Raw genomic sequence first — 27,653 nt, 5'->3', positions numbered from 1 at the left:
CTGACTCACAAGACCAACAGCATAGCTCAAGTCTAGCCTTGTAATGGTCATGTAGATCAAACTTCCCACTATCCTCCTAAACATAGTAGGGTCTTCTATCTCATCCCCAACATCAGTACTCAACTTTACATTCTGCTCCAACGGGACTGAAAGTGGTTTGCATGCTGTCATACCATACTTGGACAACATATCCAAGTCATACTGTCTTTGGGATAGCCATATACCATCATCACATCTGATCACCTCAATGCCAAGGAAGTACCTTAGCTCACCTAGATCCTTCATCTCAAACTTCTTCTTCAAAAAGTCTTTGACTTCAGCAATCCCACTATCACTATCACCTGTAATAATCAAGTCATCCACATAGATGACTATGATGACCAAACTTGCATCTCCCTTTCTCACATAAAGTGAGTGATCAGCATCAGAAACATAAAAGCCAATATTGACAAGATACTCTCTGATCTTGTCAGACCATGCTCTAGGTGCTTGCTTGAGCCCATAGAGCGCCTTCTTCAACCTACACACATACGTGGGATGCTCTAAATCTTCATAACCTGTTGGCTAGTCCATATACACTTCTTCCTGCAAATCACCATGCAAGAAGGCATTCTTCACATCCATTTGCTGCAACCTCCAACCTTTGACTGCTGGCAAAGCAATCACACATCTGATAGTTGTCATCCTAGCAACTGGACTGAAGGTTTCATCATAATCTATGCCATATGTCTGGGCATAGCCTTTTGCAATTAGCCTAGCTTTGTACCTACTAATAGAACCATCTGCATTGTGCTTAATCTTATAAACCCACTTACATCCAATAGCTTTCTTGCCCTTCGGCAATGATACTAGATCCCAAGTCTTATTGGCCTCTAATGCAGCCATCTCCTCATCCATTGCTGCATCCCAATGAGTATGACCAACAATGTCCTGAAAACAAGTGGGCTCAACATCCTCAACTAGTTTCACCATATAAGCATAATGGTGAGCTGCATAACCTTCAAAACCAAGTCTTTTAACAGGGTATCTGACCCTACTAGATCTGCGTACCACCGGATCACTCGATGAAGCCTTTACATTACTATGAGCTCTCTATACACCTGGTGTCCTGACAAAAGGAATGCCAAGCTCATCATCCAAGCTGTCTGAGCCACTGGAGTCTCTATCAAGAACTGCATCAATGCCATCTGACACTTTATTCTTTCCTTTGTCTTTACTTGTGGTGCTACTAGATGCACCTGAAGATGTAGAGCTACTCCTTAGTCTCCCAGACCAAGGACTACCAGATGATGTCTCTGGTCCACTAAGAGTCTGTGATTCTTGCTTTTCAGCCTGCACATGAGTGTCACGATCATCATCATCCAATGCCACTAGATGCATACCAACTGCTCATTTCATCAAAGATGACATCCCTGCTCACTCAAAACTTACATATGGCAGGGTTATAACAACAATACCCTTTCTGCTTTAAAGACTATCCAATAAAGACATATTTTTCTGCCTTTGGATCAAGCTTCTTCCATAGCTCATCTGGCACATGAACATATGCAACACAGTCAAATATCTTCAAGTGCAATACATCAGGCTTCTTGCCAATAAAGCATTCTTTAGGAGTCATCCCATAAACTGCAGCTGTGGGAGTTCTGTTCATAATATAAACAGTAGTATGAACAGCCTCAAACAAAAAATACTTAGGCATATTCTTTTCAGTCATCAAGGCGCGTGCAACTTTTGCAATATGCCTGTTTTTCTTTCTGCAACCCCATTTTGCTGTGGGGTATACTTGCATGTGAACTGTCTCTTTATCCCATGAGACCTCAGAAAATCATTGAACTCATTCGAGAGGTACTCTCCCCCTCCATCTGACCTCAAGTACTTTACTTTCAAGCATGTTTCTCTTTCAACTGCAGCCTTGAAAGTTCTAAAGTGCTCAAATTCTTTACTCTTTTCCTTCATAAAATATACCCACAGCTTTCTAGAACAATCATCAATGAATGTGATAAAGTATGAACTGCCTCCAAGAGATACATTTGTCAAGATTGTGGGAGAGAAGGAAGGAGTCTCGCTTGAAGCTTTCTTGCTTGCACAATGGGGGAAGACACACAAGGGTGGAGGTTGAAAACAGTTTTCCTCTTCTTAGTTGTGTAAGCCAAAAGAACTCAAGTACAAAGAAATAGAAGAACCCTATATATGGGTCTCAAACCAAACTCAACTAACTAAGGTGGCATACTAACTGAGCCACGAACTAGAGTAGATAAGGATAGCTATCATGTAGCTATTATTCATGGGCGGTGTACCAACCGCGTCTGCAACTGACAAGTCGGTGACATAAATACACAACAGTCACCCTGGCGTATCACGAGTGGAGCTCGATATCTCAACACTCCCCCTCGAGCTCAATCCCAATTCCTGCACACCAAGCAAGTCTTTGAACTTGCGCAGCTTCTCTGCGCCCAATGCCTTCGTGAATATGTCAGCTACCTGATCCTCTGTGCTGACATAAACTAGATCAATAAGACCTAGTAAAACCCTCTCTCGCACATAGTGATAATGCACCTCAATGTGCTTTGTTCTAGCATGATAGACTAGGTTATTTGCCAAGTGTATACTACTCATGTTGTCACAATAAATGACAACTGGTCCATCTGTAGACTGATGCATATCATAAAGTAGCTTATGCAACCAAGCTACCTCACATGCAGCCATTGCTGCACCCCTGTACTCAGCCTCTGTGCTTGACAAGGCAACTGTAGGCTGTTTCTTACTGCTCCAAGTGACTGCAGCACTCCCAAAAGAGAACACATATCCACTGGTAGATCGTCTATCAGAAATACTACCAGCCCAATCAGCATCAGTGTATCCATGCAACTATATCTGAACCCCAGTCTCATAAAATAGTCCATACTGCAATGTGGACTTCACATACCTGAGTATGCGTCTAGCCGCATCCAAATGTGGTTTCCTTGGAGCCTGCATAAACTGACTTACCAATCCAACAGCATAGCTCAAATCTGGCCTGGTAATAGTCATATAAATCAAACTTCCTACTATGCATCTGTACATAGTAGGGTCTTCTAGAAGCTCACCTGCATCTGTGCTCAGCTTCACATTTTGCTCCAAAGGAACTGAAATAGGCTTACAGCCTGTCATCCCATATTTGGACAGCATGTCCAATCCATACTGCCTCTGCAAGAGCTGTATCCCACTTGGTGATCTAATCACCTCAATGCCCAAGAAATAACGCAGCTCTCCCAAATCCTTCATCTCAAACTTCTGCTTCAATAGCATTTTCACATGAAGGATATCTTCATCACTGTCACCTGTCATAATCAAATCATCAACATAAATGACAAGTAGCATGATACCTTTCTCTGTTTTTCTCACATAAAGTGAGAAATCTGCCTTGGAAATCTGAAAGCCAATAGTGACAAGATACTGTCCTATCTTGTCAGACCATCCTCTAGGTGCTTGCTTCAAGCCATACAAGGCTTTCTTCAACCTGCAAACAAACTCAGGATGAACAGCATGCACATAACCTGGTGGCTGCTCCATATAGACCTCTTCTTGCAAATCACCATGCAAGAAGGCATTCTTTACATCCATCTGATGTAAAGACCATCCCTTTGATGCAGCCATAGCAATGACTGCTCTTACAGTTGCCATCCTTGCAACTGGACTGAATGTTTCTTCATAGTCAATGCCATATGTTTGTGCATACCCCTTGACTACTAATCTTGCCTTGTATCTGTTCACAGAACCATCTGTATTGTGCTTCACCTTATAAACCCACTTACAGCCAATTGCATTCTTACCTTTAGGCAAAGGTACTAACTCCCATGTAGCATTTGCTTCCAAGGCATCCATTTCTTCATCCATGGCTTTCTCCCATTTTTCTTTTCCCATGGCTTGCTCAAAAGATGTGGGTTCTGGTTCTTGTATCACTTTGACCATATATGCATAGTGAATGGCTGTAAATCCATCATATTTCAGCCTATCCACAGGATACCTAGCTCTCGTAGACTTGCGCAAAGTAGGTTCACTCCCAGGTGCTCTCAAAACATCCCTGGTCTTCCTTACTCCAGGTGTAACAATAGAAGGGATACCCAACTCATCATCAATGCTCTGTTCTGAGCCACTGGATTCACCATCCACATAAGAGTGACCTGCATTCACATCAAACATGGGCTGATCAACCTTCTCTTTTCCTTTTCGTGATACCTGCATACCACTATCTGCATTGCTTTGAGAAGATTCTCCTGATCTCAATCTGCCTGTCCATGGCGAAGAATGTGAACCACTGCTAGAGGACGCTCCAGGTCCACTAATATTTTGTGACTGCTGCTGTGAATTCTGTGCAGCATTACCATTTTGTGCATCTACATCATCAATCACATTTACTGGTTTATACCAGCTACTCATCTCATCAAAAACAACATCTCTGCTCACTGTAAACTTACGAGTAGAAGGGTTATAGCATCTATACCCTTTTTGCTGCAGAGAGTAACCAATAAAGATGCACTTCTCAGCTTTTGGATCCAACTTGGATCTCAGCTCATCTGGCACATGTACATAGGCAATGCAACCAAAAATTTTCAAATGAGAAATATCTGGTTTCCTACCAGTATACCTCTCCTCTGGAGTCATTCCATGTATTGCTGCAGTGGGAGTCCTGTTCATTATGTAGACTGTTGTAGCAACTGCTTCAGCCCAATAAAAATCTGGCAAGTCTTTTTCATTGAGCATGGCACGAGATACCTCTCCAATATGCATGTTTTTCCTTTCTGCAATTTCATTTTGTTGTGGGGTATGACTGCATGAATATTGCTGCTTTATGCCATGCTCTTGCAAGAACCTTGCAAACTCATTTGAGAGGTACTCTCCCCCTCCATCTGACCTTAGGCATTTTATCTGCAGGCCTGTTTCTTTTTCAACCATCGCTTTAAGAGTTTGAAATGCCCAAAAACTTCACTTTTCTTTTTCATAAAATAAACCAAAACTTTTCTGCTATAGTCATCAATAAAACTGACAAAATAATGACAGCCTCCAAGAGATGCAGCTTTAGTTGTCCACACATCAGAGTGGATTAATTCCAATGGCTTCTCACTCTCTTGAACATGTCTAGGAAATGGTTTCCTTGCCTGTTTTCCAAACTGACAGGCTTCACATACCTTATACATTTCTGCAACCTTGAATTTTGGCAATCCTGCAACAATATTTTGGGCATGCATTGATTTAAGTCGCTGTACATTAACATGACCAATGCGTTTATGCCAGATATCAATATCTGCAACTACACCGGTCCCATGTGCAAACATTGCTGCACTCAATTCAGACATGTCTGCATCCAACGTAAACATTCTGCCCTTTTTCTTTCCTTTTGCTATCAGGCGACCTTTATTTTTCATATCCTCAACAAAGCATCCATGAGGATTAAACCTGACCTGCAAGCCCTGCTCAACCATTTGACCGACAGAAACCAGATTCTTGGTGATATTCGGGACATGAAATACATCGGACAGGTATTTCTTTTTCCCATCCTGCATAGACAAGGGAATTTTTCCAATCTGCACAATAGGATGTGCAGTATCATCACTAGTCTCCACAAATCCTGGTTTTTCCATTTTCCTTGCATCTTCCATCCATTCTGCATGACCTGTCATGTGGTTTGATGCACATGAGTCAACATACCATACATCATTGCTTTCTTCTGCACTTGTCACAGAATTGTTCATGTGCTGCACCATAAACATATGCTCATTTCTGTCATCACCTTGTCTACTAGAGGATGCATAATTTCCTTGTTGCAGTTTTCCATTCATGATGTCATTTTGCTTTTTATAGCAGTCTTTAGCCATATGACCCATTTTACCACAATAGTAGCATTCAACATTACTGTTTGCATTTTGGCCTCTTTGCCATCCACCACGACCTCTTTGGCTCCCCCTGCCTCTAGAGTTACCACGTCGTCCTCCATAGGACTGGTTTTCTTGAGTTTGCTGCATATTCTGATTTCTACCACGACCTCCATATCGGCCTCCTCTACCTCTGCCTCTACCTCTTCCAGCATTTGAGTAGAAGACAGCTTCTTTTGAAGTTCCTCCTGAAGAAGATGCACCACCATTTCTTTGCTCCTCAGAAATTAGAAGAGCAATCAGCTCCTCAAAATCAGGAAATCTTTCATGAACTGAAATGAATGTCCGAAACTGTGCATAATCCTTTCCTAGACCATTCAAGGTCACAGAAACTAAATCATCATCTTCCACTGGTGACCCAATGGAAGCAAGTGCATCTGCAATCTTCTTCACCTTCATGTGGCAGTCGTTGATACTCATATTTTCTCTTTGCACATTGTGCAACTCTTGCTTGAGCTGCATTTTCCTGGCTTGTATATTTATGCTATACATTTTTGACAAAGTATCCCATGCCTCCTTTGACGTACTTGCATCCTGAATATGCACAATCATAGAGTCTGAAATGCTGATAGACAGCCAATACATAACTTTCCTGGCTCTCTCATGCCATGCTTTAAATGCCTGCATTTGCTGTTGATTGGGAACATCAGGAAAAACTGGTTCTTCTTCATTTCCTGCAACAAATTCTCAATATCATTTTCCCATAAGGAAATTCGTCATTCTAAACTTTCATGCTTGGAAGTTGTTCTTGTCAAGCTTTTCAGTGACAATCTGTGAAAGAGAATCAGATGCCATTACAGAAGACTGCAAAAAATTCTGTCACTACAAAAACCACAGCTTCACCCTCACAAGGGAAAATCTGCAAAACTGGCGAAAGTGGTATTTGACCACACAGTCACTTCCTAGTGACGATTTTGCATCAACAGGCAACAGGGATGATTCTGTAACTCCCAATGTCTCTGCGCACAAGCATACAATACAATTTTTACAGTAACTATTCACCGACCTGTAGAACAGTGGCTGCACAGCATAAAACTGAGTCTTTTCCTAAGTGCGTGCAGAAAACTTCCGCCTCCAAAACAGGCCCCGAAATGGCCTCAAATAAAAAAACAAGGTCGCCAAGGGCTAAAGCCCTTTCCCGCAGCATATACTCCCCTCTTGCTTCACCGCGAAGAGCGTCTCAACCTGAGACAATGCACTCCTGCACTTTCCGGCTGTGCTACCTGCAGAGATCTGCTCCCAAAACAGAAAATGAAAGCAACACTGCTCCTCTTACCAGAACACCGCGAGCTTGGCTTGCTTTCTTGAGCTCCTTACCACGAACAAGGCTCTGATACCATGTCAAGATTGTGGGAGAGAAGGAATGAGTCTTGCTTGAAGCTTTCTTGCTTGCACAATGGGGGAAACACACAAGGGTGGAGGCTGAAAACAGTTTTCCTCTTCTTAGTTGTGTAAGCCAAAAGAACTCAAGTACAAAGAAATAGAAGAACCCTATATATGGGTCTCAAACCAAACTCAACTAACTAAGGTGGCATACTAACTGAGCCATGAACTAGAGTAGATAAGGATAGCTATCATGTAGCTATTATTCATGGGCGGTGTACCAACCACGTCTGCAACTGACAAGTCGGTGACATAAATACACAACGGTCACCCTGGCGTATCACGAGTGGAGCTCGATATCTCAACAACATTGTGTGTAGGCCTCCAAATGTCTGTATGCACAACATCAAGGATATTTATGTTTACATCTCTGTCATGTGAAAAGGATTGTCTTGCTTGCTTATCAAACTGACATACTTCGTATACCTTATGAAATTCTGCAACTCTAAATGTAGGCAAACCTATAACCAACCCTTTGGACTGCATTAATTTCAGCCTTCGTACGTTTGCATGTCCAATGCGTTTGTGCCAAATTTCAATATCTGCAACAACACCTTTTCCTTTAGCATACATAACAGCATTCATAGTAGGAATTCCAGCATCCAAACATACGTCCAACTCTACTTCCCTTTGCAACTAACCTGCACTTGTCATTGAAGTCTTTTACAAAGCAACCCTTTGCATTAAATCTGACTTGCAGCCCTTGTTCTACCATCTGACCGACTGACACCAAGTTCTTTGTAATAGATGGCACATGTAATATATGTGAAAGACTCTTTGTCTTACCATCATGCAAGGACAAGGAAACTTTTCCAATGTGTGAAATTGGATGGCATGAATCATCACCCGTCTGTACATAACTAACATTTTGCAAATCCTGCATCTCTCCAAACCATTCTGCATGGCTAGTCATATGATTGGATGTACCTGAATCAACATACCAAACATCATCATGTGTTTCCTTTCCTGTAACAACATTCAGTATATGCTACATAACAAATAGACGTTCATTTTTGTCTTCATTCTGTCGTGAAGACAATGCATAGTTTCCTTGCTACAACTTACCACTGCGAATATCATCTTTCTTAGCATAACATTGGGCTGCAATATGACCTGTTTTGCCACAGTAGTGACACACAGTACCAGAGTTGTTAGAATCTCTGTTCTGTCATCCACCTCTTCCTCTAAAGCTCCCCCTGCCTCTAAAGTTACCACGACCTTCTGAAACCTGCATATCACCAAATTGCTGATTCAATCTGTTTTGTTGGTTATCACTACCATATCCTGTACTACGGCCTCTTGAAGAGAACTTGCCACGTCCCCTTCCTGAAGTGAAGTAGGAAGCTTGGACCTATTCATCACTTCTTTCAGATGTCTCACTCTGCATGTTGATCTCTTCAGTGATCATAAGGGAGATCAACTCATCGAAATCTTGAAATGGCTTTCTGATATATACGGAAGTTACAAAAGACTTCCAAGCCTTTTCATTGTTAAGTCCACCCAAGGTAGACGACACCAAATCATCATCATCGAGCATTGCATCAATCGCTGCCAAGGCATCTACAATGCTTCTTACCTTCAGTGCATACTCATTGATAGGCATCTTCCCTTTCTTCAATGTATTCAACTCTTGCTTGAGTTGAATCTTTCGTGCCTTTGTATTTACAAAAAATATACTTTAAAGTATGGTCCAAGCTACATATGAATTCTTTGTATTTCTGATATATCCCAGCATATTATTGTCAATTACTGTAGACAGCCAATACATGACCTTTTTGTCTTTTGCATTCCATTCCTTCCGGCTCCTTTTCTTCACCTGACACAAACTCGTAGAGGCCTTTTCCAATAATGAAGTTTGTGACACGGAATTTCCATGAAGGGTAGTTGTTCTTGTCGAGCTTCTCAATGATGGGGTTTCCACTGTTCTCTATCATTATCACAAAACTAATACCAAACAGTAAGCAAATCTTCTACAATCCTTGACCTGTAGTGCACAGCAATACATCAGACAGCCTTTTTCACTGTCTACTCAACAATACATGCAATCTGCAACTAGTTTGTAGATAAACCTTGTGTTTATTCGCTGTAAACACCTTTGAACTTACAGATCTGAAATCTGTAACCTGTGCACATGTATATGACAGACACAGCTAAAATTGCAAGGTATCTCGAATTGCTGTTCGCAACCTTGTGACTCTAAAACGGGGCCTGAAATGACCTCGAATGGCCAAAATAGCAATCTAAGATTTTTGCTCTACCCTACTTTTGGTGCCTCCACAGGCACTGTCCAAGAGAAAGAGTGGAAGAATGGGAGAGCTTCTTACCGTGGCTTGCTTGCTCGAACCTTGCTTCTTCTCCTTCACTTCAACCTTCGAAATCATCTTATCTCAGTGGCGGGGCTCTGATACCATGTCAAGAATCGCGTGGTGGGGGAGACTTGCTTAAGATACTGCGCTGAACACACACAGAATGCACAAGGAGAAGCTCACTCAAGAGACAAGAAGAGAGATGGAGGCCAAAACGTTTTCTTGTTGGTTTCTTCTTCTTCTTCCACACTCTTTACAATGTACACAAAGTATAGATAAGATACAACATAAAGGAAAGTAGCCAACTAAGTCAAACAATGCATAACTGACTGCAATAGTCGACTGGCGCTATAACTATGCCAGCTGTAAATAGGTATACCAACCTGAATATAATAAGTAATGAGTCAATGGCTATGTGAGAGTCATAATGACCATCGACGTGCTAAGTGTAGACGTGTGGATCTATCTAACCAGGCGGTCCATCATTAATGTCTGCATGTGTTCAGCTTGTCATCTCAACACTTGTCACACTGGTGCTTGTACATGCTTTGTTCGAGCTTTGTTGCTTGATCTTTACGGTTTTTATGCTAGTGGAAGCGTCTTTGGATGCTTGACAGCCATTGAGCAGGCCGTCTATACTCTTTGATCTTTTAAGACTATTTGGGATATTTTACCCTTCAGGATGATGCATGGTTCATATGTCTTGGTTCCTCTGATGCTTATGAGCTAACTCTTTGCTTTGGGTCCCTCTCTTTGTGAGCTGACACCTACTTGTGTCAAGTCTTGGTAGTGGCAGGAACACTTTGCCCCGTTGACTAGGGGATGTGCCTACTCACTGGCAAATGTTTGTATGGCATGTTTGGGTATTGGATTCGTGCTTATCAACTGTTATATGCCTATGTTATGCCTGCATGATGTCGGCTTTGGTCTTGGCAATATTTGATTGACTTGGAATCCGATTTTGACACTGTTAGCTCTCATTTACTGAAATCTATAATTTATTATAGCAAGTATATATGTATGGATTGACATGGATTTTTCGTGTTGAAATATTTTGAAATGATGTACTTTCACTAGTACTTGGTGGGCAATAGCTTTGGTTACACTTTTCTCGCCATTTTCTCTCGATTTTAGTGATTTTTTGGTCATTTTCTATAGTAAACAGCAAGCAGTTTTGAACTGTCTACAGTCTTCCAGCTTGCATTATGGCAAGTTCGTCCACTGAATATGCTATTTTCAACATCATTAAGCTTGATGATACGAATTACTCTTATTAAAAGAGCCAAATTTGGCAGGTGTTGGTGCAGAAATCGCAGATTAAACCTTTGAGGTTGAGCGGACATCCGCCTACAACTATGCCAGATAAGGAATGGCTTGAGCTTGATGAGTTATGCAAGTCCACTATTGTATTATCTCTCACAGAACAGGTTCATTACAATGCTTTTGAGGAAGAACAGAGTGCATGGAAGTTGTGGGATAAAATCAAGAATCTCCATGACAAGAAAAGTCCAGCGAGTCAGATGTATTGGCTGAAGCAGCTTATGGATCTGCGCATGAAGGAGAATGTGACTATGTCTGCTCACTTGAGCCAGTTCCATGCTATACTCAAGAACTTGACTTCGCAGGACATCACTTTTGCAAAGAATGTCACTCCTCTTTTCTTGCTTGGTACTCTTAATCAGTCATGGGATGTATTCGGCACTGCATTATGTGCCTCTACTGCTACCTTGAAATTATCTGATGTTGAGAGTGCTCTTTTGCATGAAGAGATTAACCGTAAGAATTTAGATGTCTCTCGTATGTCGCATGCTATGACAATTAGAGGCAGGAATGATGGATATGGAAAGCATGGCAGTGGCAGTGGCAGTGGCCGTGGACTGGATTCTCAAAAATCTCGGTCCAAGTCTCGTGGGAAGTCACGTAGCAGATCCCGTGGCAGGAATGCAGATGTTACTTGCCACCATTGTGGGAAAAAGGGCCATATTAGGCCACAATGCCATGAACTGCGTAATGAAAGGAGCAAAGATAAGGGGAAAGAAAAAGTGCAGGATAAGTCTTCTGATCACAGCATAGTGCCTGCAAAGTCTAGTGTTAAAATTAAAGAGATCAATGTTATGCAGCCTGAGGATGTTGGTTATGATTATATCCTTGCAGCTTCTTCTAGTGCTTCACAGATGATAGAGATACACTCTATGTATGCACAGTGTTGGCTCTTGGACTCAGGTGCGTCCTTTCATGTGACACCTTGTCGAGAGTGGTTTCATTCATACCGTACTGTTTCAGGTTCTGTGCGCTTGGGTGATGACAGCTCTCTTGATATTGTGGGCATTGGTGATGTTAGGCTGCAGTTTTCTTCCTGGCAACACTTTTGTTATGCAGGATGTATGTCATGTACTTGCTTTTACACGTAGTCTCATGTCAGCTAGACAGCTTGATGACGCAAGTTATCATGTATCTTTTGGAGACTCTGCATGGAAGATCACTCGTGGCAAACTTGTGATTGCGAGAGGTGCCAAGGCTGGCAGCCTCTATCCCTTGATTGTATCAGCTTCTTCCCTTGATCATGTTTTGTCTATGGATTCTATCCCACATGTATCTCCTTGGCATGCCTGTTTGGGCCATATGTCTTTGAAGAAAATGAAAATGCTTTCTGGTTTGCAGTACTTACCGCCCCTTGATTATGCATGTTTTGATTCATGTGAGCATTGTCTTTATGGTAGGTAGACTAGGTCTACGCATAAGAAGTTTGGTAGGCCACGTATGAGTGAGCCCTTGGCATTGGTACATTCGGATGTCTGTGGGCCCATGCCTTGTCAGTCTATGGGTGGTGGTGCCAAGTATTTTGTTACTTTTATCGATGATTTTTCACGAAAAGTTTGGGCTTATCCCATTAAGCTAAAATTCGATGTCTTGGCTGTGTTTTAGAGATGGCTTGTATTGGTTGAGAATCAATCTGGGTATAGGCTAAAATGCCTAAGGACAGATAATGGGGATGAGTATGTCTCACGTGCTTTTGAGCAGTTATGTGATAAGAGGGGTATTAAGCATCAGTTGACCACCCCCTACATCCCCCCTCCAGAATGGTTTGGCTGAGCGGATGAATAGAACCATTCAAGAGCGTGTACGTAGTAAGCTTAGCCACACAGGCCTACCATAGAGTTTTTGGACTGAGGCAGTTAGTACAGCTGTGCATGTCATAAACAGATCACCTTCTAGTGGTTTGAATTTCCAAGTTGCAGAGGAGGTATGGACTGGAAAACCTTCCTCTTATGCGCATCTCCATGTCTTTGGATGTGACGCATTTTGCCATGTGTCCAAGGACAAGAGAAGTAAGCTAGATTCTAAAAGTGTCAAATGCATTTTCCTTGGTTATGGGAATGCAGGCGAGATGGGTTACCGCCTCTGGGATCCGCAGGCACGAAAAGTCATCCGCAGTCATGATGTAGTCTTCCATGAAGACAAGATGAATCGGCAACCTGAGAGAGTTGTTGAGATCTGCAGGGTCGAGAGCTCCCGCACAGCCAGTTGAACAGCCTACAACTGTAGCAGATGCTCATGGTCAGGATGTTGAATAGGCAGCAGAGCCTGCGGTGAGACGGTCTACTAGAGACAAACATCCACCTGATAGATTTTAGCCCTCGATGCATTATGTCTTGGTTACAGATGCAGGAGAGCCTTTCACTTATGATGAGGCTATGTGCAGGAGTGACAGTCACTCCTGGGAGAGGGCTATGCAATCTGAGATAAACTCCTTGCATAAGAATGAGACTTGGGATTTGGTTTCCTTACCTACGTGCAAGAAGGCTTTGCCATGCAAGTGGGTGTACAAGCTGAAAAGTACCCCTGGACACCCCAAGCCGGCATATAATGCTAGATTGGTAGTAAACGGTTTTAAGCAGGAGCATGGTGTGGACTTTGATTAGGTCTTTTCTCCTGTGGTTACGATGACCACCCTGCACTTAGTCTTGGCTTTGGTTGCCCAGCTTGACTTGGATTTATACCAGATGGATGTCAAGACGGCTTTCTTACATGGGAACTTGCATGATGAGATTTATATGGAGCAGTCTAAGGGCTTTGCAGAACCTGGCAGGAAGCACCTAGTGTGCAAATTGAAGAAAAGTCTTTATGTCTTGAAGTAGGCACCTAGGGAGTAGTATCATAAGTTTGGTGTCTTTATGCAATCACAGGGCTACAGTAGGAGTGCTATGGATCCATGTCTTTACACAAAGAAAGTACGTGATGGTTCTTTATTGATTTTGGTACTCTATGTGGATGATATGCTAATAGCAGGGAAAGATCATGATGAGCTAGATGCTCTTAAGACTCAGCTCAAGAAGAGCTTTGAGATGAAAGATCTGGGACAAGTCACTCACATACTTGGTATGTGCATTAGACGCGACAGGCATCAGGGACTCCTCTACTTGTCACAGAGGGAGTACATTCATAAAGTCCTTGAGCGCTTCCGCATGCAGGATGTAAAGCCTATTGGTTGTCCATTGCCTTATTATGTGAAGGTATCACAGGTTGATTGTTCGCAGACAGATGAGCAGAGGGCCAAGATAGCCATGATTCCCTATGCATCTGCAATGGGCAATCTTATGTATGTCATGATAGCCACTCGTCCAGATATTGCCTTTGCAGTTGGTGTTGTGGCACGCTATATGGCTACACCTGGCAAGAAGCATTGGGATGCCGTGAAGGGTATCATGAGGTACCTGAAGGGCACTGCAGATATGTGCATATGCTATGGCAGCCAGGATACAGGAGTCATGGGGTACACTGACTCTAATTATGCAGGACATGCAGATAGTAGGAAGTCCACTTCTGGCTATGTATTCACATATGCTAGAGGTGCTGTTTCTTGGATGTCCAGGGTACAGAAATGCACGGCCCTTTCTACTACAGAGGCCGAGTATGTTGCAGCCAATGAGGCTTGCAAGGAGGCCATTTGGTTGGGTCGTTTGGTTGCTGACCTTGGTATTGATGCTATCCCTACACTGCATTCGGATTCTATGAGTGCTATTTAGTTAGCCAAGAATCCGGTATTCCATGCAAAGACGAAACACATTGAGGTGAGGTATCACTTTATACGTGGGGTCGTTGAGGACAAGCCTGTTGATCTCGTCGAGATCTCGACTGACCAGAATCCTGCAGATCTGCTCACATGAAAAGCCTCTCTACAGAGCGCTTTGCCTTTCTCAGGAGGTTGATGGGCGTGGGATGAGATGACGTCTTTCCTCATCCTGTTGTACATGTGTACATGTTGTACTGTCTTTTTCTTTTCTTTTTCACTCCTCACTAGGGCAGATTCGCCTTTAAGTGGGGAGGTTGTTGGAAGTAAAGGCGCCTCTGTCTAGCCGCCTGTGTATTACTACACTGACAGTCACCGCCACTACACACTACAGGTGGCGGGTGCCCATCACCGTCACTTTATTCTTTATTCTTTTAGTGACAGTTTGAATAAAGGAAGAGGCTTGCAAGGATTCCATTTGGTTGGGTCGTTTGGTTGCTGACCTTGATATTGATGCTATCCCTACACTGCATTCGAATTCTATGAGTGCTATTCAATTAGCCAAGAATTCGGTCTTCCATGCGAAGACAAAACACATTGAGATGAGGTATCACTTTATATGTGGGGTCGTTGAGGACAAGCCTGTTGATCTCGTCAAGATCTCGACTGACCAGAATCCTGCAGATCTGCTCACGAAAAGCCTCTCTACAGAGCGCTTTGCCTTTCTCAGGAGGTTGATGGGCGTGGGATGAGATGACATCTTTTCTCATCCTGTTGTACATGTGTACATGTTGTACTCTCTTTTTCTTTTCTTTTTCACTCCTCACTAGGGCAGATTCACCTTTAAGTGGGGAGGTTGTTGGGGGTAAAGGCGCCTCCGTCTAGCCGCCCATGTATTTCTACACTGACAGTCACTACCACTACACACAGGTGGCGGGCACCCGTCATCGTCACTTTATTCTTTATTCTTTTAGTGACAGTTTGAATAAAGGAAGACCCCATCACACATTGTGACTGTTGGAGTTCCCATTTCTTGTCAATCTCTTTTTTGCTCTTGCTCTCCCGCCATAGCTCTCGCGTGCAAGCTTCAATCCTTCTCACCTTTCAGGTAACTCAAGAAATCAAAGGCCTATGGTCATCGCTTATGAAGTGGGCAGATGGCATTGCCTCCTTCCTAAGGGAGGGCAACTACCATCGCTTATGAAGTGGGTAGATGACATTGCCTTCATACTATGGGAAGGCAACCACTAAGAGTGCACTATTCAATGACTATGAAAGTCTACATGAAGCAATTATTGACCTTTGGGATGTGATTAGAGTTATGACCATTATGAAGTGGATAGTGACTTTTACCTCCTTCCTATGAGGAGGCAACTACCAAGATTGCACTATTCACTGCGACTATGGAAGCCTAAATGAAGCAATTATTGACACTTTGGATGTGATTAGAGCTATGACGATTAGGTTTATGTGGGCCATCAAAATGCTAACTTATTTGGGATGGAAAGCAACACGGTAGCTTTCAATGGATGTTATTTATTTTACATGGAGCTAGAGCTATGACAATTAGGTTTATATGGGCCATCAAAATGCTATGGAAAGCGACAATGTAGCTTTGGGATGTTATTTATTTTACATGGAACCATTGAAATACTATTTGAGAAAGTATCAACTCAATAAGTAAATAAACAATGTGATTAACAAGAGTTTAAAAGTATCAGCTCAATTAACAAACAACAATGTTATTTATTTATTTTACATGGAGCAATTGAAATAATATTCAAGAAAGTATCAACTCAATAAATAAATAAATAATGTGATTAACAAGAGTTTAAAAGTATCAGCTCAATAAACAAACAACAATGCAAGTCATTGGCAAAAGTTTAAAAATAAATCCTCTACTATTATAGTCCCTTAAGAAAGCTACCTAAGTTTATCTCAACTCAACCTAAGTGTGGATGATGAAACGATTCAATCTCAAAATCACTCTTAGTTAAACCATGGTAGCCTCTTGTTTATTATGATGTGGCATATTAGTCATGTGTAAGAAATATTCAATTCACATCCTTGAACACATTGAGATGTGACAACCACAACTCAAGTCAAGTTGTGCAACTTTAGTTCACAAATTTATGTTCCAAGGAAGTGAACTCATACATTGTGATATAACAACCACAATTCAAGACAAATTGTTCACCTTCAACTAACAAAATTATACATGACATGCAATTTGACACCAAACAATACAACTAAAATTCAAGGTAAATTGTACAATTTCACTTTATTGAACATAATAAACTTTTTTGCACTAAAGTGGGTCTTGAACATTGCATATATATTATCACCCTATGTTCATCTCACTATTAATGTGGTGACCTCTCAAGTTATTGTAATGCCTAGTAGGCACTCCGTGCCTAGTTTCCTCCTAATACTTTGTGCCAAACTTTGAAGCACCACTATTACTATTGGTTAACACATTTCTCCTAGGGCTTTGCACCAGTGTTATCTTCATGCTTTGCACTAAAGCTCTCTCTCTCTCTCTCTCTCTCTCTCTCTCTCTCTCTCTCTCTCTCTCTCTCTCTCTCTCTCTCTCTCTCTCTCTCTCTCTCTCTCTCTTTATGCATTCTCAATAAAATAAGTAATAAATACCTATGTAAATGATGAACATTTGTACTCTTCCTATCAATGTAGATTGAGTAAACTTTACATATAATGTTGTGTCCAAAGTTCTCAAAATCTGCATTCTTGTTTAAGTGTGTCAATTGGAAGTTATACTACATAATGTGTTCATAAGGATTGCAAAACATACTCAAAGGTGGTGAAAATACACATACAAAGTATGTTTTGCCCTTGAGCAAGCCATGCATGATGCCTTTTGCAATGCCTTGTCCTCTAGCAAGCCATTGAAAGGTGTAAAAGAACGAAAGATGGGTGGTCTAGACAAAGACAAGGGGGGATTACATACCTTGAGCAAGCCATGCATGATGCCTTTCGCAATGCCTTGTCCTCTAGCAAGCCATTGAAAGGTGTAAAAGAACGAAAGATGGGTGGTCTAGACAAAGACAAGGGGGGATTACATACGCGCGCCCATGTGTCTGTGAGTGTAAGCGTGTTTCATGGAACAACATTGTGCGAGGGGGAATACATGCATGTATATTATTATTATTATTATTATTATTATTATTATGGAATATCGTGAGGGGAGGCACATAGCATAGTGCCATGGCACATGGCAATATTAATTAATCTATACTATTTAAAAGTCACTTTTTGCAATCCCAAGGGCACTCATTGCTAGCCACCTAGCAGAGTAGACAAGGGTTCCGTGCATACCACATGGCGCATCTTCCCACCTATTAATAAATAGTATAGAAGTATAGACTAGTTGCCATGTGACAACTTCACTCGACAATCTATTTCTCATCTTTCTCTCTCCTCTTTTCCCTCTCTGTTTTTAATATTTTTCTTCTCTCTCTCAGTCTTTTATTTTAGTTTATTTTCCCATATCTACTTGTTCTCACTCTCTCCCTCTCCCCTTTTTTTCTTCTTCTCCCTTTCATTCTCTTTAAAGTTTTTTCCTTTTCTCTCTCTATAATTGTCTCTCGTCTCTCTCCTTTTCTTCTCTTCCCTCCTCTCTATAATTATATGTGTTTCACCTTCTCTCCTTTTCTCTCTCTTGTCCCCTCTATCTTTTATTTTACTTTATTTTCTCATTTTCTCATCTCTTTATCCTCTCTCCCCTCTCTCTCTGTCTCTTTGTCTCTTCTTTTCTTCCCCCTCATCTCTGTCTCTCCTTTTTTTCTCTCCCCCTCTTTTAAATTTGATCTTTTTTCTCTCTATAAATCTATATGTTCATATTCTCTCTTCTTCTATTTCTCTCAATTTTTTCTCTCCTAGCTTTTCTTCTTCTCTCTCTCCTTTTCTCTCTCTTGTCCCCTCTATCTTTTATTTTACTTTATTTTCTCATCTCTTTATCCTCTCTCCTTTTTTTCTCTCCCCCTCTTTTAAATTTGATCTTTTTTCTCTCTATAAATCTATATGTTCATATTCTCTCTTCTTCTATTTCTCTCAATTTTTTCTCTCCTAGCTTTTCTTCTTCTCTCTCTCCTTTTCTCTCTCTTGTCCCCTCTATCTTTTATTTTACTTTATTTTCTCATCTCTTTATCCTCTCTCCCCCTCTCTCTGTCTCTTTGTCTCTTCTTTTTCTTCCCCCTCATCTCTGTCTCTCCCTTTTTTCTCTCCCCCTCTTTTAAATTTGATCTTTTTTCTCTCTATAAATCTATATGTTCATATTCTCTCTTCTTCTATTTCTCTCAATTTTTTCTCTCCCTCCTCTCTATAATTATATGTGTTTCACCTTCTCTCCTTTTCTCTCTCTTGTCCCCTCTATCTTTTATTTTACTTTATTTTCTCATCTCTTTATCCTCTCCTCTCTATGTCTCTTTGTCTCTTCTTTTCTTCCCCCTCATCTCTGTCTCTCCTTTTTTTCTCTCCCCCTCTTTTAAATTTGATCTTTTTTCCTCTCTATAAATCTATATGTTCATATTCTCTCTTCTTCTATTTCTCTCAATTTTTTCTCTCCTAGCTTTTCTTCTTCTCTCTCTCCTTTTCTCTCTCTTGTCCCCTCTATCTTTTATTTTACTTTATTTTCTCATCTCTTTATCCTCTCTCCCCCCTCTCTCTGTCTCTTTGTCTCTTCTTTTCTTCCCCCTCATCTCTGTCTCTCCTTTTTTTCTCTCCCCCTCTTTTAAATTTGATCTTTTTTCTCTCTATAAATCTATATGTTCATATTCTCTCTTCTTCTATTTCTCTCAATTTTTTCTCTCCTAGCTTTTCTTCTTCTCTCTCTCCTTTTCTCTCTCTTGTCCCCTCTATCTTTTATTTTACTTTATTTTCTCATCTCTTTATCCTCTCTCCCCCCTCTCTCTGTCTCTTTGTCTCTTATTTTCTTCCCCCTCATCTCTATCTCTCCTTTTTTTCTCTCCCCCTCTTTTAAATTTGATCTTTTCTCTCTCTATAAATCTATATGTTCATATTCTCTCTTCTATTTCTCTCAAATTTTTCTCTCCTAACGCTGCTCTCGTCTTTTTCCTTTTTTATTGTCTTTTAAATTGTCTTTCCTCTCTCTATAATTCTCTTTCTCAAAGTATGTAAAAATTGTCATAAATTTAAATTTAAAAATTAAACAAACTTAATTAAAAGAGAAAAAATAGAGTGAAGTTTAAATAAAAAGTTTATCGAACTAAAAGAGAAAAAAAAACCCTCTGTTTCTTCTCTCCCTCTCCTCTTTTTTCCTTTTTTTCTTCTCTCTATTTATTTTCTCTTTAATTTTTTCTTCTCTTTTAAATTTTTTCTTTTCTCTCTCTATAATTCTCTCTTCTTCCTCTCCTCACTCTCTCTCTCTCTCTCTCTCTCTCTCTCTCTCTCTCGCTCTTCCCTTTTTTTATTCTCATTTAAAGCATGCAATCATCGAATTTTATGAGAAGTTATTTGAAAGAAACAAGTCAGAGAAGTATTGGATAGTAAAAATTGGAGGGCCGATGGAGATAATTTAAAAATGCCAAATTGAATGAATGAACAAACAAATAACCGAACGGCTATGTACATAATGAATAATTGGGAGAGCCCTAGTTTTCCTCGTCTTCATTCTCGAGGTTCCTTTTCATACCTCAACTTCCTTCCTCTGCCACAAGGCAAGCTCGCTATGAACAAGGATCTCTCTCTCTCTCTCTCTCTCTCTCTCTCTCGCTCTTCCCTTTTTTTATTCTCATTTAAAGCATGCAATCATCGAATTTTATGAGAAGTTATTTGAAAGAAACAAGTCAGAGAAGTATTGGATAGTAAAAATTGGAGGGCCGATGGAGATAATTTAAAAATGCCAAATTGAATGAATGAACAAACAAATAACCGAACGGCTATGTACATAATGAATAATTGGGAGAGCCCTAGTTTTCCTCGTCTTCATTCTCGAGGTTCCTTTTCATACCTCAACTTCCTTCCTCTGCCACAAGGCAGGCAAGCTCGCTATGAACAAGGATAAACATTTCGGTAGCTTGCAAATTTCGCAGATACCGCACTTTGATCTACCGCATTTGTTCTTCCTCACATAGATCTCCTGTACATGCTCATGACAGGGTTTGAAGTCTTTCTTTAAGCTTCATAAACTGACTGATCATAGGAGAAAGACAGGGCCCTCCTTTAGCCCAAGGAATATTCATGCTGTAATTGTGTACAGATCTCCTATATATGCTCATGACAGGATTTGAAGCCTTTCTGGAAGCTTCAAGATTCAACTGATCATAGCGCAAGGACGGCACACTCTCCTTCACTCGAAGAACATCCATGCTCTACTTGTGTCCCGATCTATATGTGCTATTGACAGGATTTAAAGCCTTGAAGTTTCCCAAAATGACTGATCATACCACAAGGACATCACTCCAAGGAATATCCATGCTGTAATTGTGTCCTTGAGTCTACTACACGGGAAGCCTCTCTGAATCTTGGTCCTGAGAGAAAGAAATCTTGACACAGCTTCACCCTTATGTTCTCCTCTGCAAAGCTTATTTCCGAGCATATGCACGAAGCTTGAGATTATATCAATTACATCTTTCTTACAGGGAGCTTTGCCGTATGTAGACTTCTATTGACGGGATTAGTCTAACAAATCTCCACTTCAGACAAAGAGCTCTCTCCAGTAATTGTTAAGACTTGACATATCTACAGGCATTCTACTTCAAAATCTAAAACAAGACCCTGATCAGCGATGCATAAGAACCAATTCTCACAAGATTAGTCGAACAATTCTCCAAAGAGAGATCTCTCCAGCCATTGTCGAGATTAATCTAACAAATCTCCACTACAGGCAAAGAGCTCTCTCCAGTAATTGTTAAGACTTGACATATCTACAGGCATTCTACTGCAAATGCTAAAAACAAGACTCTGATCAGCGATGCATAAGAACCAATTCTCACAAGATTAGTCGAATAGTCTCCAAAGAGAGATCTCTCCAGCCATTGTGGAGACTCAGCACCTCTGCTACTGCAAATATAAACGACAAACTTCTGAACAGCGATACATAAGAACTGATTTTGACAATATCATAATGTTCCTGCCTTGGCATTACAGCATAACGCACAACTTTCTTACCTTGCAAATCGCTGCCAGATATCCCGTTCACGGAAAGCAGCAGAAAAGTATTGAGAAAACAGAGAAGGGGCATCCGTCACACTTGATAATTCCTCTCTGTGACAAGGATGGCACCATAGCTGCCATTGGATTTGGAGCCCTGATTGTAGGCGTGCTATTAGGTTCTTCCTGCACAGCAAGTCCATATACCCTCCTTTTCAGCAACTAAGATTGACAGAAAACATATTGATCACTCGTGTAGTCTTAATTATTAAAAAGTTTGAGATGTGCCTTTCACCTAAAACCAGACCTCGGTTCATTGTAAACACTAACGTTATACTACTCACCCCCTTGGGATGTGGAAACAAAAGGAGAAGTGCAGAAGAGCGAGATTCAACGAAATAATGAAGTGTTTACGACATACCTTTGGCTGAACATGCATGGGAAGAGGGCTTGAAGGTGGAGTTTGGCATATCCTTTTCTTCTCATGATTGCACCCTGCAAAAGAGTTCTGACAAGGTTATTTTCAGGTTTTCTCTCTGTTATATTCACATGTATTCTCATAACAATCTCTTATGGTTATGCAGAATGGGGCTATGTTTGCCCCTGAGAGTCCTTAAACTTAGCAGAAAATGCCGATGGCGAGAATAAAACGAATTAAGCACGCATGCCGACAGACTTTACCAAGTTTGCTGTGGTTATGAATGACAATGAGAGCATGCTGATGCTTATAGAAAACGAATCAAACGAGTATGTTGGGACAGTGTGGTTACAAATGAAAAACGCAAAATATTATTTATGATTTAACGGAATCAAAGAAGCATTTTCGAAAGACCGTATTAGAGCTGTGGATACAAAATGGAAATGCTGCTAATGAAGATTAGAGAACCAAGGCCTGGATTTACTTTTCTGCAGGTACTGAAAATCAGGTTGAAAGAGGAAGATTCAAGCAAGGGTATATGGATACCAGCTCTCCTGCAGAACCATTCATGGTCGTCAATGGCGGGCTCTTCAGGCGAGGAGGTGAAATCCATCCATTTAGGAGCTTCGATGCTCTCATAAAACTCGTCCTTAACGAAGGTGTGATTCGCGGCACTTCCGCTCCAATCGATCTTCAAGCACTCCATAACCGAGAAACTTGTGCGTGCGTGTGTGTGTGTGTGTGTGTGTGTGTGTGTGTGTGCAGGCTGCAGGAGGAGGAGGAGGAGGAGGAGAAAAAGAAAAGATCCCGAGAGAGAGGAAGCAGTAGAAGAAGGTAGCGCAAGAAGAAAACCAGCGGCACGTCATACGGCACTATAAAAAAGATCTACACGTGCAACGGCACCTAACGGCCCGATTCTCATCTTTGCACCCCCGTTCACGCGTGCTCAACGTCGTGCTTGTGGAGCGATCTCGCACACAAGTCGACCTTAGCTTCTGGTATCCAAGCAAAAACAATGTGCACCTTTCTTAGTGACTTTCAATACACTAGGCGCTAGCCCCTCGATGAAAGATCTCTTATGTTAGCATATATGGCAATTTTCTTTCCAAATATCTTAAGAAGCAAAAACAATGTGCACCTTTCTTAGTGGCTTTCAATACACTAGGCACTAGCCCCTTGATGGAAGATCTCTTATGTTAGCATGTATGGCAATTTTCTTTCCAAATATCTTAAGAATATTTTAGATCCTATGAAAGAACTGTTCTTTGTTAATCAAGCTCAAATTGATCAAAGACTTCATGTTAAGACAAAAGTTTGGTACGTAGCATAAGCACATTGGACAAAGGCATGTGTGGATGATGATAGCTATTTTAAATTGTATTCGAAAAAAGGCAGGGATGGGATTATAATTATCATTACATTGAAAAAGAACAAACCTATTATGGGTGAAATTGAGACATGATGTGGATTTTTGAAAAACAAAAACATATTGCATTTGTTTGCCTTTTGACGAATAGTGGTGATGGATTACCCATCCCTTTTGCACCCGAAGGTGGAGCACCGCAGAGCTGCTTAGTTGTTTCAATCTTGAGACTTTCCACGACTCACACACCTATGCAACCAACCGAGCTGCCACTCATTGGTGCGTAATGCATATTTTTTAGGAATAAAAGTGAAACACAAATGCATGAGTCTGTTATTTTTGCGAGCTTTCGAGTTCATGCTTTTGCAGTTGAAATTAATTTTTCAAGTTTTTTGAACCTTGGATTTCTTCTGCAAATGACATCGACATTACAGTTCACTACATAAAGGTCATATCATACACTACTGCTCTTACTTAACATCAATATATATGATAGCTTGGCTATCCAAAGTAAAATAATTGGGAGTCTTTTGCCTTGGTTAGGCTGATGAGATGCAAAATAATTTTCTTCCTGCAAAATGTTACCCACTCTCACAAACATACACACCATAAAAGTAAAAAATACAACCCCTGCTTTCATTAGATTGAAGCAAGTGTAGCATTTAGGCACACCAAACAATCTTACCTCTTTGGGGGAATTTTGGAGCGTGACAAGCAATATAACTTGTCGCAAGTAATCTTCACCATGCTTGGTCTATCCCACTTAATCCCATATGATACTTTGAAATACTCTTCTCCATTGGGGCAAGATTGGCAATGGAGAGGTATTTCTAGCCATATGGTCTTTCAACCGTTCTTGCTCTCACCTCTTATGGCAACTTTAATCTTTTTTTGTGTTTCATAAAATTGACCAAGTACATCTCGCATTAGCCCTAGAGACACTTTCTTTCCTAGTTGCCTGGAGTGTTTAGATTTTTGCCCATCTTCCTTGTCATTTTCACCACTATTATCATTGCTATTTTCTTGAGGATCATTAGTGGCATTAGGCTCATCATTTATTCTTAAAAAGAAGCATGCATTTAACTTTACCATTTTACAAGGAGACAAATATGAAAAGAGATTAAGAATCGCATACATGTAGCCTCTATGTCATCATTCAAGTTGTTGCAACTTCTGCCTCATCACCACAACAAAGATGCAATGTTTTTTATGACGTCCTCTTTTCTAAGGAGGTGTGCTAAGAGGCACGACTCTAGAAGAGACTTCGTGATTAATTGTCCTTTTAGACATACAACCAAACCTAAGTTTCATGCTCTCATGACATCTACTTAAGGATGATGTAGACTTCAAACATCTCTTGGTTGATCTCTTTGGAGCCATGATTCCAAAGAAACTAGAAAACATCATAACACATAAATGTCAGTCAAAAATATAATTTTATACATATACATATACATCAGTACATGTGCGTAATGGCCATGCATGCATCATTATATCCATCCATATACATGCATGATTGTATGCCTACATCTATTTGTGCATACATACATGCATACATATATAGATGCCATTGTGCATACATACATTATATATACATCATACTAATTGCGGTAATCATATAAAATCAAGTGTTAAGGAGGATAGAGACACCCATGTAATGATACATCTTGCCAAATGAACAAAAAACTGCTATGGTATGAGCCCATACAAAGTATGGTTCAAATCATACATGTTCTTAATCAAGGCTAAGAGAATAACCTCCTAAGTCAAAAACATAATAGCAAGTGACTCTAAAGGAAAGCATATTTCTTCTTCTAAAATATTGCATCCTTTTCATAGTAAATATGAAAAAAGAAAACTTAGGCAAGGCATGATGCATATCTATATGACTTAGTAGAAGCATGCAATATTGAGCACCTAAACATGAGAGAATTAAAATATCAATATAAAAAGAATAAGCTAAGAAAATTAGTGTGACTTTTGTACCATCTATATCAATTGTAAATCATGCAAATATCTTCTATAATAGCTTCAACCTATACAAATTCAAATAATTACTTTTGTCGTAAAAGAGTATCGTTTTTCTTAGGGTCTGTGTTGTAAGTGATGCAATCCACACATAACTATGATTGTAGCTTGTGAGAGTACGTGGACTGAAATATTATCCTAAGAGTTCCTTAGCAACCAAATGGATAAGCTACTAAAGTAAGAGTTCACAACACCCTCTGCCAACATGGGACATTAGTCAAATCATAAACCATCAACTATAAGGAAATGGCATTAATGTAATGAATGAGAGAGAGAGAGAGAGAGAGAGAGAGAGAGAGAGAGAGAGAGAGAGAGAGAGAGAGAGAGAGAGAGAGAGAGAGAGAGAGAGAGAGAGAGAGAGAGAGAGAGAGAGAGAGAGAGAGATGCCCCTAAAACATCAAATATAAGAAAATGGCATTAATATAAGTAACATGTAGTAAGGGTGTCAATGAATAAAAGAGAGTGTGCACATGTGTGATAAGAAAGGACCATAAAGAAGGAAGATAGATAGATAGATAGATAGATGTGTGTGTGTGTGTGTGTGTGTGTGTGTGTGTGTGTGTGTGTGTGTGTGTGTGTGTGTGTGTGTGTGTGTGTGTGTGTGTGTGTGTGTGTGTGTGTGTGTGTGTGTGTGTGTGTGTGTGTGTGTGTGTGTGTGTGTGTGTGTGTGTGTGTGTGTGTGTGTGTGTGTGTGTGTGTGTGTGTGTGTGTGTGTGTGTGTGTGTGTGTGTGTGTGGAGAGAGAGAGAGGTGCCCATGTGAGTTGTAACTTTGTGGGAGCCAGAGAAATTGAGACAAATGTGCTTAAGTAGTGGAGAGGGAGGGGGGATGTGTGTGTATATGCACACGTAACTTGTAACAAGGAAAGAAATTTGCAAGTTATGAGAAACCTTGGTCACGAACATAAATGAGTACATATAATTAGGCTAGCAAGGAATAATATATACAACATCAGTGGCCAATATACTTTCAAAGTATATTCTTGTAAGTAGTTCTAGGTTTATGTCATCACTTCCATACATGTAGTATTTTTTGAGCAACATCCGACTACTTTAGCTTGATCTTTACTTGTTTGCATAAGATTACATCCCAAACACCCAACCTTTCTAGAATTTATAGCCACCTTTTTTTCCATTATCCATAGTTTTAGATTGACCAACAAAGTCTAGTCAGAATGTAGCTTTTTTTGGGCACATTAATCTTATTATAAAATCATGTAGAGTGTCCATAAAAATCAAATCTACTAGAGTCAAAACCATGTAGAGTGTCCACCTTTGTTTCCAATATCCATAGTTTCAGAATGACCACCCAAGTTTATGATTCAATGTCCATGTAAAACAAAATCTACTAAATTCATGATTCAATGTACATACAATCAATGTGCAGTAGAATCTAGTTAGAAACCATGCCCCCAAAAAAACCTAGGAAAAAATCTCCATTTTAGTATTCAACAACATCCATACCTCCACTGTTAATCTATGTGAAGCAACACCTTAAAACATCACAAGAAATAATATACCGAATTTAAAAAATAGGGGTTTAATGTGGTATCAAGTCATATTAACATGCATGACTCTTCACCTAACGTGCTCTCAACACATCTCACCACCTCTTACTTACATTGCTCTCTTAGAGTAATAAAAATATAAAAATGGCAAGAGTATTATAGATCTTGTTTTTGGTGTGTTGGTTTGACCATAGTAGCTTACAGATTTTTGGACATGATTTGCCATGTAAGTTGAAAGGTTCAACTTGATCATTGTATGGCCATGTGTTAACAACTTTCCTCTTATGCTTGTTATCACTTATTCCTATGTGTAGTTCTCAATTAGGAGTGTACCATACATCATGCATGTAGGTCGACTTGGTGTTCCTCTGAGATTGTAGTGCTTCTATTGGTTTTATGCTAGACTCGAGATTGCAACCAAAGATATGCATTGTCTTGTAACAGAACTCTGCAAACTGAATCTACACTTAGATTTAATGCTCTACATGAAAATTGAATCAATACTTAGATTTAATTCTCTAACATATTCTTGTCACACACTACAACATGACACAAGTCTAGTTAGGATTGCTTTACATGACAATCTGTATGACATGAC

General features: G+C 40.4%; 1 protein-coding gene across 1 annotated transcript; it reads right to left on the bottom strand.

The window, feature by feature from the left end:
- Positions 1-21,512: 21,512 nt before the first annotated feature.
- Positions 21,513-23,006, bottom strand: LOC148009274 (uncharacterized). The gene is made up of 4 exons (XM_087673625.1): positions 22,705-23,006; positions 22,162-22,235; positions 21,759-21,926; positions 21,513-21,650 (listed from the first exon to the last, which is right to left on the bottom strand). Exons 1-3 carry the CDS (start codon positions 22,862-22,864, stop codon positions 21,786-21,788), a joined length of 375 nt encoding a protein of 124 aa, XP_087529751.1. The 5' UTR covers positions 22,865-23,006; the 3' UTR covers positions 21,513-21,650; positions 21,759-21,785.
- Between the last annotated feature and the right edge of the window lie 4,647 nt (positions 23,007-27,653).

Source organism: Lygodium microphyllum, unplaced genomic scaffold, assembly GCF_053477565.2.
Source record: "Lygodium microphyllum isolate KBCC unplaced genomic scaffold, Lygodium_microphyllum_v1.1.10 scaffold_31, whole genome shotgun sequence".
Classification (NCBI taxonomy): Eukaryota; Viridiplantae; Streptophyta; class Polypodiopsida; order Schizaeales; family Lygodiaceae; genus Lygodium; species Lygodium microphyllum.
Note: the sequence above shows the minus strand (reverse complement) of the source record. Positions and strands in the feature narration are given on the sequence as shown.

Coding starts and splice junctions, on each gene's coding strand:
- LOC148009274 (XM_087673625.1), bottom strand. CDS start 22,864: ATGGAGTGCTTGAAGATCGATTGGAGCGGAAGTGCCGCGAATCACACC. Junction 22,236..22,704: donor ATGGTTCTGCAGGAGAGCTG/GTATCCATATAC, acceptor ACTCTTTTGCAG/GGTGCAATCATGAGAAGAAA. Junction 21,927..22,161: donor CCATGCATGTTCAGCCAAAG/GTATGTCGTAAA, acceptor CTTGCTGTGCAG/GAAGAACCTAATAGCACGCC.